General features: G+C 43.6%; 3 protein-coding genes across 6 annotated transcripts; 2 read left to right on the top strand and 1 right to left on the bottom strand.

Annotated features, from left to right (window-relative positions):
- Positions 1-191: 191 nt before the first annotated feature.
- Positions 192-2,817, top strand: LOC119024088 (seipin-like). Its single transcript, XM_037106531.1, has one exon. It carries the CDS (start codon positions 229-231, stop codon positions 1,498-1,500), a length of 1,272 nt encoding a protein of 423 aa, XP_036962426.1. The 5' UTR covers positions 192-228; the 3' UTR covers positions 1,501-2,817.
- A 156-nt stretch (positions 2,818-2,973) lies between these two features.
- Positions 2,974-6,801, bottom strand: lrrc10 (leucine rich repeat containing 10). The gene is made up of 2 exons (XM_037106532.1): positions 6,382-6,801; positions 2,974-6,178 (listed from the first exon to the last, which is right to left on the bottom strand). Exon 2 carries the CDS (start codon positions 6,065-6,067, stop codon positions 5,204-5,206), a length of 864 nt encoding a protein of 287 aa, XP_036962427.1. The 5' UTR covers positions 6,068-6,178; positions 6,382-6,801; the 3' UTR covers positions 2,974-5,203.
- A 2,074-nt stretch (positions 6,802-8,875) lies between these two features.
- Positions 8,876-15,023, top strand: cnot2 (CCR4-NOT transcription complex, subunit 2). 4 transcript variants are annotated; one of them, XM_037108111.1, is made up of 15 exons: positions 8,876-9,029; positions 10,094-10,222; positions 10,324-10,396; positions 10,578-10,725; positions 10,855-11,037; positions 11,160-11,239; positions 11,824-11,949; positions 12,177-12,301; positions 12,457-12,574; positions 12,943-13,099; positions 13,376-13,437; positions 13,817-13,866; positions 13,962-14,062; positions 14,232-14,376; positions 14,463-15,023. In XM_037108111.1, exons 2-15 carry the CDS (start codon positions 10,106-10,108, stop codon positions 14,547-14,549), a joined length of 1,572 nt encoding a protein of 523 aa, XP_036964006.1. In that variant the 5' UTR covers positions 8,876-9,029; positions 10,094-10,105; the 3' UTR covers positions 14,550-15,023. The 4 variants fall into 4 exon arrangements, with proteins under 4 accessions (XP_036964006.1, XP_036964004.1, XP_036964007.1 ...); XM_037108109.1 differs by having other exon boundaries at positions 11,160-11,257; XM_037108110.1 differs by lacking the exon at positions 8,876-9,029 and adding an exon at positions 9,084-9,486 and having other exon boundaries at positions 11,160-11,257.
- Positions 15,024-15,696: the final 673 nt, after the last annotated feature.

Raw genomic sequence — 15,696 nt, 5'->3', positions numbered from 1 at the left:
TTAGACACCTTCGGGGCAAGGCAGTAGAAAACATCGAAATTGAACGTTTAGAGGGGGATGTTTTGAATTGTCGAGTAGCTTATGAACTAAACTCGAGGACGTTAAAGCAGCAGCAGCTGGCTTTAAAAGCTAAACCGGCACTTTAGCTTAAGTGCGTGTGTGTTGAGGTAACATGGGAGAGCGAAGATAAGCAATTAGGTACACAGTGTCGGAGGGAAACACCCACTCATGTATGAACATAAAGAGGACCCACCACAGGGGCAGCAGTCGACGGGGCTGGGAGGAGGAAGAAGTGCCCAGACCAGGACCAGGACAACGTCGGCGGGTTCCGGATCAGACACGATGGGGCGCACGGTGGGACCGGTTCTACACTGGGTGCAGGATGTGGCAGCTGTGACCCTCCTCAAAGCCCGGCGCACTTTATTTCAGGCTGCCATCCTGTTGTGCTCTCTGGTTCTGCTCCTCTGGGTGTCCATCTTCCTCTATGGCAGCTTCTACTACTCCTACATGCCCACTGTGAGCTTCTCCACCCCGGTGCACTTCTACTACGCCTCTGACTGTGATACCTCAGAGTCAGGACTGTGTTCATTCCCCACGGCCAACATCTCCTTCATGAAGAACGAGAGGGACCAGGTGATGGCTTACGGGCAGCCTTATCGTGTGTCTCTGGAGCTGGAGATGCCCGAGTCACCGGTGAATGAACAGCTGGGTATGTTCATGGTCAGGATGTCCTGTTACACCAAAGGTGGGAAGACCGTCTCATCAGTGGGACGATCTACAATGCTCCACTACCGATCCAGCCTTCTGCAGACCCTCAGTACTTTCCTGTTCTCTCCTTTCCTTCTCACCGGGATCTCTGAGCAGAAGCAGCTCATCGAGGTGGAGCTCTACTCGGACTACAAGACGAATGCTTATCAGCCCACAGTTGGTGCAGTCATTCAGATCCACTCCAAGCGAGTGCAGATCTACTCAGCTCAGCTCCGTATCCACGCATACTTCACCGGTATAAGATATGTTCTGTACAACTTCCCCCTGACCTCTGCGGTGATCGGCGTGGCCACCAACTTTGCCTTCCTCAGCGTCATCGTGCTGTTCAGCTACCTGCAGTTCATATGGGGTGGGATCTGGCCCCCGGATCAAGTAAGAGTCAGGGTTATGATTGGGGACAACACCCGCATCCAGCAGAGGAGAGAGGAGGCTCGCAAACGCATGGAGAAGGAAAACTCACAGAAGGAATTAAATGCCCCTACAGTGATTGGATCCACGACTGAGGCATCTGATTTCTCAGGAAATGGCACGGTGGTGGAGCCTTCGTCAAAGAAGCCCTCGATAGTCCCAGATGCCTCAGGGGCCGATGTGCCAGATACCAAGGAGGAAGAGTCTCATGACTCCATTGGGCCCGAGGAGACGGAGAGCTCTGACATGTTGGATGGAGGACAGCTGCCTCAGCAGGGTGAGACGGCACTCCGGCAGAGACCTGGACCCTGGATGAGCCTGTGAACCGGGCCACCGCACGTTGTTAAAGTACCTATCGTATATGCTCACATGACGCAGTCGCGATTGAATGTGATTTGGCAGATATTGACTGACTCAAGCAAAACCCTCTGTTTGAGTTGGCCTAAATATAGATGCATGAGAGCCTAATACTTGTGTTGTCTTAGCTAACTAACTGCAGCTTATTGTGTTGTGTTCGGAAAACACTTTACCTCGTTTCTGTCTGCTCATTTTTCTGCTCTGTTGGACACCTGCCCTAAAGAGAACAGCACTTGTTGAGTCTTATGTTTCTGTTATCTGAATGTGTGTGATGTCAGGAGGTACTACATTCCAACTCCGGCTTGTTCGACAGTATAGCCAACAGGAATTTTGCGTCACCTTCAGTAATTGAGCACACCTTCATAAAGATAACCCTGCCCATGTTTAACAGCCCTGACGTTGTGTAAGGTGGCTTTTTGTTACATAATGACCAGGCTACAGTTGAGAGGACACTCCTCCCAGAGATGATTCTGTCTTTGAATGTGGCTGCACTGCACTTGAAACAATATTTTATTCTGGTTAAAGTTGGCATTTCCAAGAAAAAGTGCTTCCCGACCTTTTAGAGGCTACACATAAACCATCCTCGTGATACTTTTATTTGAGAGGCTTTCTTGGAGCAATTTGATTTGGAAAGTGTTTCTAAAATAGAGTCTTTGTTTTAAATAACTTGCTTGAAAAGAATGTGTAATCGGTCCAGGCTGAAGGGACAGAAGACACTTGTGGCTTTTTCATCTTTTTGAGATAGAGACGTTCTGTCTCAAGTTTAACGGAACGATTTAACTGCCGTGTTTTCACAGAGTTGGTTTTCACTGCATCAGAACTTAAGTGTTCACTGTCTGTTACAGTGCAGTTTGTACTTTTCACTTTAATGTTCTTAAAATGGTATTTATTGTGCTCTCCTTACAGTAAAGCACCAGGATGTTTTAGATGAGTCTCTCTAAGAACAGTTTATTAATATGTCTGTTAACTAAACATGTTTATATTTAACACAAAGCAGGATACAGTATAAATAGGATGAACGAAGTTACTGTTTTGAAATCGATGCTGGTCGTTCTAATAAAGTGAAGGTGACGCAGGATGTTGATGGAGGCTTCCGTTTATTTAAGCTACACTTGAGGGGAGGTTCGGGTTTAAGCAAGTGAAAAGAAATGTGATTGTAGGATTTTGTACCAAAGATAATAACTCATAATGGACTTTGTCATGTCCATGTAAATGCCTCTGAAGTTATACGAGTACATGTTATTTATGCATTTAACAAATTAAATAAACTCACCGTGTTCACTTCTTCTTCTTCTTTATTGTCTTTCCTACCAAACTGGAGGACATCTCTGTCAAATGATGATAAATAAGGAAACTGCTCAGAATGTTTGTGTGAACACAAGTCTGCTAATTTTGGCACTTGAGGTAAAAGTAGCAAAAAAATGTACAAAGTGTCCTCTTATTTGTGAATGATACGTGAGATTTGGAGACTCAAATCTGAGCATTGGGAGGATTTTCCATGTCAGAAAAAGCATATGATGACAACAATGAAAAAATGTTTTATCAGTTAAAACAAACACCTCATACAAATGCTCTATCCAGTATTGTTGTATGACATGAGAGTAAGTGCTCAGTGACTAATACAAACCTGATCTATTACCTAAAAATATTTGTGGCTGGAAATAGAAGATATTAAACATTTATGTTTCCAAACACGACATGCATACACTTCAGATTAAGTTACATTCATAGTACGCACCTTTTTATACCACCTTTTTAAAAACGGATTAAAACCAAGAGTCAGTCATGGGGGACATTAAATGCATGTTAATAAGAACTTGGTCAGTATAGTTTTCTGCGTGTCGAGTGAAGAAATGTAGAGCGACATGAAAAATACACACTCGTACTTCTGTGCAATCAATACACACACTCCATGTTACATGTTTGCAAACAGTAACAAAGCTCACAGCAGAAATAAAAGTTTGAAATGATCAGTGATGACAGGCGCTGACATCATCACAGTTACATGGAAAGCCTGTATTCAACCTGAAATCTCTTTGTATATCATGATAATTAAAGCACATGTTGTGTTTGTGACACATCAAACAAAATTCAAACTAATTTAAAATCACTAAACTTCCTCACACCTTCCTCACTGTTATTGGATTCAAGCGTGCAGTGTGAAGAAATCATGCAGTTAATGTTTGACATAAAGTACACTGCGTATGATTTGAAAGACAGAAAGAAAAATATCTTTATGTGCTCACAGAATCTCACAATAGAGCAGTTGTTGCAGCAGAGTCACTTCGTGTGTTTGTGCGGTTTGAAACCATCAGATTTCCAGGAACTCGTCTGTTGAGCATCATGTCCTTAATCAGTTTTTCCTGCATTTCCTAAAAAGAAATTCAAAACTGCACGAAATGTTACGTTGTGGATGTCATTTAGTCTTGTTTACACAACATTTCTGTCATACTCTACTGAGTGTTTGGAAAAAAAGCTGCACTTAGGATCTGTGGGCGATTAGAACCTCATGGTGATGATATTAAGGCCCATTAGCGGTCTTTATTCAAAGCCACATCCCCAATCTATCAGATGAATTATGCATTGCTCTGGATAAGGAGTGCACTAATTGACTTAAACCATCCATCACTGGTATTAAAAACCTCACTGAATTTAGCCTCAGAAGGTACCGATTCTATCTCAGACTTCCTGTAATGAGTCCTTTTTCTTTTTCTTTTTCTCGATCGCAGCGGTAAGATTCTCTGCGCTGATGTGCTGGCATCAATTCCCCTTTTTTCTGATTTAACGTTATTTTTGTTTTGCATCTGCTGACATCACGGCTCAGAACAAGTTCCTACATGAGCCACAATAAAGCCTCAGCAAAGAAACATTATGTAGAAATTGCCGTTTTGTATGATTTCACACACACCCCGCGGTTTCTGAGTGCAACACCACTGTCGTAATTACAAATCCCAGGTCGGTAACGTGTGTGCTAACTACAAACACAACTCATGACATCATAACAATGTGATGTGTTGAAGTGAACATGTGTGTAACGCTGTAATCTGACCCTGATGGGTGAGACAGAGACACCATTCGCCCAATTACAAGACACTGAACCATCAACATGATTTTGAAGCTGTTACTTCAAGGTAAAAATTTTAAATAATGTTGTTTTAATAGAAACTAATGGATGGATTGTTGTGTAAACACACCACTAATCAAGCAAGAATGCATGCTTACCAAGACTGTTTCCCTACAGTGTGTAAAGCTTTACAAAATCATCAATTAATATGTAATATATATTATATTTCATAGAATAAAACAGTCAAGAACTTTATAAATAACAAAAAAAAACTGCTGTTGATGAAAATGAATAGAAGTTTACAATGTCACTCCTCATTTGAAGACATATACAGAGTTTTACAAACAGCAACATTTAATTCAGTGTTCAGTAACCAAACACAACACTTTTGTTTTCAGGATTCACATTTCCCTTTTTTCACGCAGACCACCCTCTTGGATTTAATTTCGTCTGATCTTTAGGCTCATATGATTTTTCGTAACCATATAAGGTCCAGCCGTCAGCCTGATGTACAACACACCACTCCAACTTTAAGTGTTCCACTTGAACGTCATCCTGTCCCGCCTGGCCTCACACCACAGCTGGAGGTCACTTTGTTCCTTGACCCTAAATGTTGTGCTCCTCCTCGGTGTGCACTTCCGCAACCTCCGCTGTAGTCTCACTCGCTGCTTTTGACCCTTCGTCCTCCTTTTCGTCGTCTTCGCTGTCAGCCCAGCGCCCGACTCTTCGAACCCCATCTGCCACCTTCGGGGCATTCACGCAGGGGTTGTGGTCGTAGATGACAAGTTTCAAGCCCTGCAGGTGAGACAGGCACGGGAAGCGGCGTATTTTGTTCCGATCCACATCAATGACGGCCAGAAAGTGCATTTCCAGCAACACTGGCGGGAACTCTGCCAGCTGGTTCCCTGCAAGCCAGACAGTTCTCAGCTCCTCCAGCCTGCTCAGCTCTGTAGGCAAACTCTGTATCTGGTTATAACCGAGGTGCAGGGTCTTGAGATTAGGGAGCTCGCAAACCACCGCAGGGAAAACAGTGAAGCAATTAGTCTCCAGCCACAGAGTGGTAAGTTCCTTGAGATCACTCAGCTCTCTGGGGAGGCTGTAAAGCCTGTTGTTACCCAGGTAAAGGATGCTCAGCTGGGGGAGTCTGCAAACAGCTGCAGGGAGCTTTTCAAAGCAGTTAAAATCCAGGGCCAGGAGCTGCAGCTTCTTCAGGCCCTGCAGCTCAGCGGGTAAACTGCTGAGGTTGTTATCACTCAGGTAGAGCTTCACCAGCTCATCGAACACACAGGCAGCGATAGGCAGCCGACGCAACTGCCGGCTGCTCAGGTCGAGGGTCCGATCGAGTGGCATCTCCTTCAGGTCGCCCACTAAGAAGCGTTGGCAGCGCTCAGAGGGAATGAAGGCAACGACGCCTCGCATGGCGTTCCCCATCTCGCTGAAGGTCTCTGACACACCGCTGGTCCTCCACATCAATTCAGTGCCAGACTGAGGTTGCACTGAAGTAGGCTGTTGACGTCTCCAAGTCAGTTTGATGGCAACCCATTGATGCTCCTTCACCGCATTCCCTCTGGAGTCATTGATCTTGACAATATGAGAAAACAAAACAAGTTCGTAACACTGCCTGGAATCCTCTTTGTGATACCGCTTCAGCCTAAGAAGCTATATGAGGCAAAAACATGTTTCTGATGCTCTTTTTCAAGACTAAGCATCACAAGTGGCCAACGAGAAAACAGAGAACACAATATGCATCGCGATGATCCCAATCAGAATCGAAAAGCACCTACTTTCCCATGTTTTCCTGCTGCTGATGAGTCTCAGCATCTCCTACAGTAAGCGATGTGTTTATCCAACTTAATGAGCTGAAAACGCATTATATTCTCTGGGCAGATATTCCCCAGTGCCGTCCTCGCACTGTCTCTCAGTGGCTCCGAGCTTTGCCCTGACTTTCATGGCGATAGCAACCACGAGCTGCTCTCTCCTCCCCATTTGTGCCTAATGACTTTCCCCCCTTTCTTTCTCCAAGATGACAGAGGTAGGAGAGAGAGAGAGAGAGCGAGAGAGACAGGAAGGGGCAGGGTGCCACGGGTAAGCAGAAGAAGCGCTCTGTGATGAAAGAGCAGCGAAGGTCATTTACATTCTGTTTTAATCGGGCCGAACGCAGTTCTGGGTCTGTGCCACCGGGCCAGAATGAGCGGGCTGCTGCTGTGAAATAATTTCAAGAATTTGTCAGTGTTCACAGGGAGACCAAAGAGGGAGTTTGTATGTGTTGTGCTCTGATGTTGATTGGAGGCTGTTTTGTTTCTGCAATGAGAAGAGAAATGAAAGAACAGAGAGGTTTCCTGAAGCGTGGACATCACCGCTCTGGTCTCTATGAAGTCCAGAAGACTTCAGTTACCACGGCCACTCTGAAAATCCTCCAAATGAAGGTGCTGAGCTGTAACGTGTGGCGTGTCACTCTACCTGCCTGAGGTGTGATTTCCTCACGCTATCTCGCATACCTTCATTAGAACTATTTTCCAGCGAGATAAAGCTGAGAAGGAATTTCATTTTTCTTATCAGCAGGTTTGCCGCTTGTCTGTTTTCACTCACTGACAGGCTGTTTTTAGCACTCGTCCTTCTCCTTATCCACTCGCAGCCTGGGGGCCTCAAACAGGCAACGATACGACCCACGACGAACGAACATACAGAACATAGATCCCGTTAATGGCAGAGCTTTTAATAAGACTGGGTCAGTACTGGAGCATTTAATGTAAAGGTGTCTTAAGTTACACCTGTTTTCCCGCTGTGATAATTCAGAATCTGTGCCAGGAACAAAGGTGCCAAGAGTCCAGAGCTTTCAACCTTGTCTCATGGTCTTCTTCATGATGGAGACGGCTGACTTAACCATCTATATAACAAGTTAGCAACTCCATCTGCTGAGAAAGGCCATGAGATGATTGTAAATTGGACTTTGTGACCCTGAACTGTTGCTGCTGTTTCCAAAGATTAGAATGAGCCTTCAACCTCAGCTGTAATATCTTTGCTTTGTCTGCTGCAGCAGGTTCCTACACAGCAGAGTCGGTCTGGCTGAGTGACGGGCCACGCAGCTACTTACACTCGGCCCACATACACTAATGAATTAAGAGCTATAGATGATCCAGATATGGTTGCCAGGTTGCAGGGAGACATTGACAGGCCTGTCTGGTATCAGCCATGAATGTAGCTGCCACTTCAGTCAAATTGTTGTAAATCAGGACATGTAGTATTAAAGTTACTGATAATCTGAGGATCCTGCAAGGAAGTCCAAATTAACTTCCCAGGGTGCACCTGGCGTGGGCTTTTTGAATTTGCAGAACTTTAACATGCACAAAATGCATCATATGACCTCTTTAAAACAAGTCACGATAATGTCTGTTGTTCAGGTGAATGCTTTGCTTCAAAAGCTCAAGAAATGTTTTGTGGACTGAGAAACCTCCCCTGACTTTCCATCAGCAAGAGGGTAGATAGATATAGACTGAATTTTCATTTTTGGGTGAACTCGTCCTTTAAGGCCCTCATTATATTAGTTGACATTAGTTGACACACATTCTTATCACAAATAAAAACACATTTAAATACATGGCCTGACGATACATCCTGCGATCTGTCACTTGCTTTCGACACAAATTCACATGCTGGCACAACAGCAGGTGCTGGTGTTGTACCACTTTTGTCAAGAGGAGGCGCTATAATCAACAAAACTGAAAGTTCCTCGTACTCGCTTTAAATGTTTACATGTTTCTCCCCTTTTACTAATTTATTTGCCCACAAAAAAGAAAAAAAAGATATTTTTCCTAACTACCAAGGTGTGCATGTCTAAGACTTTAATTATATATTTTTTTTAAATGCATGGGCTACAAACAAGTTGATTTACAGATAACTGGGATCTATAGGAGCCCCTGGAGTTCTGCTCAGTTACCTTTTATATTAATTTCAACTTTAGTGTTGGAATTTCTTCTTCTTCTTCTTTTTTTGTTTATTCCAGAACTTTAAATACACCAAATAAAGAGAAAAAAAAAATCACAATTTAGAATTTAAATTTTTCAATTTCTGATGATTTTAAAGATGCATCCTTAATCATCCTTCATTATGTGAGTGTAATAATTATGTGAATAAATATTAATGAAATGAGTTATGCACATTTCCTCTGAGGTAATGTGAGACACCATATGATATCAATAAAATAATAACATTATTAATCATAACAAAGACATTTTGTTGCTGTGTCTCTGCTGCTCTTCTTCTTCTTCTCCTTCTTCTTCTGTGGTGCTGATGGAACTCTGACATGTTCAGTGTTGTGTACGGAAGTGACCAGCAGGTCGCGAGGTCAGAGGGTAAAGGCTATCCCCTCTTTCGATTCAGGATACACACAGCCATCTTGGATATCTAAACGAAGAGAAGGGAAATTGATGCGGTGAGGATTCATTTACTCGTTTTCCGCGTCATGTGAATTCGGTTCTGTAGACACGTGAGTGTTCGGGATGAGATATTTATCCCGTCGTGTCGCTCTGTTTGGACTCGGAACCGGTGTTCAGCCTTTAGCTTGTCGCTGCTGCTGCTGCTGCTGCTGCAAACGCTCCGTACACTGAGGCGAGAAAACGGACAGCTGACTTGTGGATATATGGAGGCAGAGAGGGCCCAAAGTACTCTGACTGCTGCTCTGTAGTGAAGTCAAAGTGTTTTGGAGCTGAAAGCTTTGCGGTACTTCGCTTTCTGCTCGGCTAGCCCGCTCGCAAACTGACGTTAAGCTAGCTAAGCTAACGCGGACTGATTCTCAAAGCATTTAGCCTCGATGCTAACACCAGTGTAGGTAGGGCTAACTAGCATGTTAGCAAGCTGCTGGTGGTTTGTTCTCACCAGGGTCTAATTAGGTGAGTGTTAATGCTAATAACCCTGCACAAGTTGAACAGGTGGAGCACGAACTGCTACTGCTGCTGTCACTGGGTTATTTTAGACACGTTGTGGAGGATTTAAGAGTTTTATTTTGATGAGGAAGTTCAACATTTTTGCTTTCCCATATGCGTGCACCTCACAGCAAAGTTGGCACAGACTGTTAAAACTTTATTTCAACAAGCTTAATAAGCAAAGCAAGTCAGGGAATTACAGAGAAATGATACTAAATGATGATTAATTTGATTTAAAGGTCCACTCATTGAAAATATTATGGTGTGTGTGTGTGTGTAAAACTTGAGATAATATCAGGGTTATGTAATGTCAGTGAACTTCTGGAACAAGCAGAGAATGATTAAATAAAATATAAAGCTGTCAGTTATGGTAGAGATAGTTGAACTTTGATGACTGCACGATAATAAACTACTTAAGGAGAAACATCAGGTAGTTAAATGGAGATATGTGGACGAGGAACAAATGTGAACGTCTCTGTAAAGTTGTGTTCATGCTCATTCTGATTTTGCTTTTTATTAGCTTGCACATCTTTAACAACGGCTTTACTCTCTCTCCCTCTCTTTCTCTCTCCAGGTGACAAAAGGCATGTTTGGTGCTAGAAAGAAATTTGTAGAGTTCGTCGAGGTAGTCGATAATGACTTCAGTGATGAAGGCATGTACTACAACCAGCCGTCGATGTTCCCACATCGATCGGACAAAGACGTGAGTTTGTTCCCCGATATCCGCATGCTTCTGTCGTTGTCATCAGGCGGTGTGTTGCCTGGTGATCTTACCCCGTCCCGTCTGCTAATATTCTTCTTTAGATGCTTTCATCTCCCTCGCCATCGTCGTCGGGTCAGCTGTCGCAGCTCGGTGCAAGTTTGTACGGTCCACAAAGTAAGTTTTTGTTTTCCCTACAGTAGTTTTCTCACATGTTGCATATTCTGGGTAGATGAACAACCTTGATTGGGTGCTCAATGCTGGTATTTACGGGGATCTCTCGCCAGTAAAGTCAGAGCTACCAGAAGTTTAGATTCCTCTCTGACAGTATTTGTTTTTCTTCCACGTCTTTCTGCAGGTGCACTCGGCTTCTCGGTAAGGGGCATGGGGAATAATACGCCTCAGTTAAATCGAAATTTAACGCAAGGCACGCAGCTACCAAGTCACATCACTCCCACAACGGGGGTCCCCACCATGTCCCTCCATACTCCTCCATCACCAAGCAGGTGCGTACGAAGGAGCTCGCTTGTTTTGTGAGTTTCTCTAAACATGTGTGGTTTGTTATGATTTGTAACATGAACAGAAACGGGGGAAATTCTGAATCCACTAAATGAGAGCTGATGATGTTTCAACAGGGGGACATTACCGATGAACACGAGGAACATGCTGAATCACTCTCAGGTCGGTCAAGGCATTGGAATGAGCGGCAGGACCAACAGTATGGGCAGCTCGGGGCTGGGCAGCCCCAACCGCAGCTCGCCCAGTATCATCTGTATGCCCAAACAGCAACCAGCACGCCAGCCCTTCACCATCAACAGGTACACAGACACACATGTTCACCTGTCTGACACACATTTGTACAGATGTGCTGCTTTGTGTCCTGTGCAGTTCTTAAAATAGAAGTGTCTTTTTTCGGTTTCTTCTATTTTTATATCTGCAGCATGTCAGGATTTGGTATGAACCGCAATCAGGCTTTTGGGATGAACAACTCATTATCAAGCAACATCTTCAATGGCACAGGTTGGTGTGGTGACCCAGGTGGGCATACCAATTAATCATTAATTTGGGGGTTGTATTTAAATGTTGTCCCATGGAATTTGTCTTTTTCTACATAATGTAATATAATTTCTTATAAAAATGTGGGGCAATCTAGAAAACCTGATAATGCAAAAAGCACAGTGAGAATTATGTTTCATAAACTCACTAAAAGAAAAATTAAAGTTAATTCTTCCTCACTTGTTAATGCTGAAAGCGTCGTCATGACAAGATGACCTCACTAACTGTGAAATGCAGTGACCAGTGTCTTCTTGATGCTGGAGGATCAGTGTGTAAACTGATCTGATCTGTTGCTGAAAGTAAAATTCATTTGTGAATAAAAGCCGAAGAGAAAAACCGCGGAATCATTTGATGTTTGTCTGCTGAAACAGACGGAGAGTAGTGGTAGTAGTGTTTGGGCAACAGTTTATCTCGTAGTTGAGGGCCATACTTTCATTCATTCATTCATTCATTCATTAGATTATCTATAATGGCCAAGTTATTACACAAATACATTGCGTTGAAGGTGACATTGCACGTTACAAGTTCCTTACCTTCTGTTGCTGCAGATGGGAGTGAAAATGTAACGGGGCTGGATCTGTCAGACTTCCCTGCGTTAGCAGACAGGAGTCGGAGAGAAGGGACTGGAAACCCAACACCGGTGCTCAACCCACTGGCTGGACGGGCTCCCTATGGTAGGCCATTAGGCCCGCAAAGATTTCTTATTTTCACACGAGCAGTAGGCAGTAGTTTCCCCTAGGAGAGGATAAGGTTTCCTGATTCGGTTTACAATATTAGCCAAGGCTTTCTTTTGTCCACAGAAGCATGAAATGCTTATGATGCCCTTTTTGTTGTGATTTCTTTTTTTTATTACACTTTGGGGAATTATAATCTCTACTTCACTGTGTTCATCATCATCAAGTTGGCATGGTGACCAAGCCATCGACTGAACAGACACAGGATTTCTCCATCCATAACGAGGACTTCCCTGCACTGCCTGGCCCAAACTATAAGGACCCCTCGTTGAACAGCGATGACAACAAAACTGTAAGTGTGAGCCACTGATGGCTCTGCAGCACAATCTGGAAGGATGTATGTGTTTCCTTTCCTTAATGTTACTCATAAAAGGGAATAATTCATCATGAATTTCTATTTTTTTTTTCAATCCTTCTGCATTTAAAACTGTTTTTCTTTGTGCTTAGAACTTGAACTCCACAAGCAAGAGCACATCCAACGCAGATGGGCCCAAGTTCCCCGGAGACAAGACGGCCTCAGCACAGAACAACAACCAGAAGAAAGGCATCCAGGTGTTGCCCGATGGTGAGACCTCTCAGCCAATCGTATCGCTCCAATTCCACTGAGACATCCCTTCTAAATCGCACAACTTGGGTGAGGCAGTTGGGCTCTCTACCCAGCATTTGGTGTTAGATGATTATTGGATAGGCTGCAGTGAGGAATCCAAAAGAATATGTTCTGTATGATACAGACCATCATCATCTTTCCATTAGTCTGTCTGTGGCCATCACTTGATTAAAAAATAATTGGCTTGGTTTTGCTCTCCAATGCGTGCACACAATGTGGTTTAGAAATGTGGAGGTAATGTATTGACAGTAAGTAATTAACTGTACATCACAGTCGAGTTTCTGCAGCGTGTTGAACTCTGAATCATCCTGCTGCCACCGCTGCAGGTCGGGTGACGAACATTCCCTCAGGAATGGTGACAGACCAATTCGGCATGATTGGCCTGTTGACGTTTATCCGGGCAGCAGAGACGGATCCAGGGATGGTCCATCTAGCACTGGGAAGTGACCTCACGACACTGGGACTCAACTTAAACTCACCAGAGTAAGACAGCCGTTCTTGCGTAGATAAAGTTATTTTCAGGGTTTTCGTAGGTTTATGTGCATGAGCTCCAAGCTTGATGAAAAACATCTTGCTCTTATGCCACATGATCATCTTAATCCGAAATGTCTCCACTGGGGAAGTTTCCTTCCTCTTTACTGTATTTTGAATAGCAGTGCATCGATTTGAATTCTGGTTGTTTTGTCAGTTTGTAATTGTTCTGTTTTCACTGTTCATGGTGGTTAAAAATATCTCACTGCAACTTTCCTTTCCCGACAGGAACTTGTACCCCAAGTTCGCCTCGCCTTGGGCTTCATCGCCATGTCGACCTCAAGACATTGGTAAGCCACGAGCATGAATGTTTTAATCTTTCTTGAATCATCTTATTTGATCATTTGGCAGTTTTCTTTAGCTTTTGGCAAAGTCTGAGCCAGCCTGAAGGCATTTTTATGCTGACAGGCAGGAGGGGGAGCGGGTGAAGCCTCCTCGTCCAGCTGAACACTTAATAATCATTTTAAATATTGTGTATAATCGGCTATAAGATCTGCTGCTGCCACTGCAGAGAGCTGGCAGATGAGTGACCAGTGAACCAACTGGTTTGATGATGATGTTATACTTCACATCTCTCCATTTATTATGACAGTAAATTAAGAAAAGTCTTGTGCTAGATAAGATTCTGGTTTTGAAGTGTGCTAACCTGCTTGTGATTTCCTGTTTCAGACTTCCATGTTCCCTCTGAATACTTAACCAATATCCACATAAGGGACAAGGTAATTATGAGCTTCAGCACAGCGCCACATTAAGGTTTCAGTCCTCAGAAGTGCACAGCTGATTTTTTGTTTGTTTGTCTCTGTCCTGCCTCCAGTTGGCTGCAATTAAACTGGCTCGATATGGTGAAGACCTGTTGTTCTACCTGTACTACATGAATGGTGGAGACCTGCTACAGCTTCTGGCGGCAGTAGAGCTGTGAGTACCTGGGCTGCAGAGATAATGTTTAGTTTTACTGCTCAGTTTGCAACATGAACGATTTGATTAAATGTATCTTCTCTGTGTGAACAGTGTTTTTAAGGTCACAAGTCGTCAGTCCTGCCCCCCTTTTTTTTTGTGCTCAACTTTTTGTCTCTTCACTTTCCAGCTTTAACCGGGACTGGAGGTACCACAAAGAGGAGCGGGTTTGGATAACGAGGGCGCCCGGCATGGAGCCTACACTGAAGACCAACGCCTACGAGAGGGGAACGTACTACTTTTTTGATTGTCTTAACTGGAGGAAAGTAGCCAAGGTAACACATCGTGTTGTGCTTTCATGACTTCTTGTTGTGGGTTCTGGCTTCGCCTGTCGTGTTGATATTGTGTCTGCATCTCTAAGGAATTTCATCTGGAGTATGACAAGCTGGAGGAGAGGCCACACGTGCCAACAACATTCAACTACAACCCAGCCCAGCAGGCCTTCTAAGGCCCGACCAGTCCAAAGGCCGCAGCTGTTCCTGCACACAACACTGCTGTCCAGGAGGGGCGCTGTGGTCCACACAGCTTGGTTTTTATTCCTGGAGGATTTGGCTATTTGACTGCAGGGGTGGTCACCACCATCAAAACTGCCCTGCCTTTCCAAAATTACATGCTGCCCAAAAACACCAACACTTGTTTTGTTTTTATTCGTTAAGTTCCTCCTGTTTTTCTTGTTTTGAGCAGGGTCTGTGTTATGTTTACGTCTCTGAATCTGAAGCCTGTTTTCTTGCAGAAAGGAGGACTGATCTTGTGGCGCAGGACAGTGACAGAACAAGAGTTCCGCCTCGTTATTCACAAGTGTTGAGAACAGATAAAAGCCGGAGGAGGCAAAGTTTGATATCCTCAGACGCAAGTTAAAGGGTGAAAGAAATGCAATGTTTATTGTTGCACTATATTTAGTAATAAAAGAACACAAAATTTGTTTGTGATTTTTTTATGTGAACACTCCCTGAAGATATTTTTTCCTTTTCCATTTTTTTTGTTATGGGTCAGGGGGGTTCATGCAACTGTTTCCACATGCATCCCTTTTATCATCTCGCCCTTTACTTTACTTTTTTCCTTCCTTCCATTCACATTGATTCCAACCTCTGTATTTGCACCACCGAGCTGTTTTCTGTCTCATACTCTGCCTCTCTCCGTCTGTCCATCTCTCTCTCTCTCTCTCTCTCTGTGACTTCTGTACCGGTCGAACATGGACACAAATCTGGGAGAAGACTTTTGGTTTCCACAAATGTGGACAAATCCTCGAAGAAGCTTAACAGCTAAACGATGTTGCTCGTGAGCAAACAAACACTTTACAGTCTTTGTTACAATTTTGTAAGAAATGTGTACATTTTTTGTTTCTTTGCATCACATAAATTAGTATATGTATGTACGAATGTGTATATATGATTGCTATATATATATATATGTATGTATATATATATATGACATCTATTTTGGAAGAAATTTTGCCCTGCCTTGTACCTCGTTTTTATGAGGTGAGCATGGATGCAATATGTGAACGTTAACAGGACATTTCTGGATCTGCTGGACAGGGTGTCACATGGCACTACGGGCACTTAAAATCAAAATAAAACAAAGTTAAAATGTCA

The sequence above is a fragment of the Acanthopagrus latus genome, chromosome 8, assembly GCF_904848185.1.
Source record: "Acanthopagrus latus isolate v.2019 chromosome 8, fAcaLat1.1, whole genome shotgun sequence".
NCBI classification, from domain to species: domain Eukaryota; kingdom Metazoa; phylum Chordata; class Actinopteri; order Spariformes; family Sparidae; genus Acanthopagrus; species Acanthopagrus latus.
This window is presented reverse-complemented; position numbering and strand designations above follow the sequence as displayed.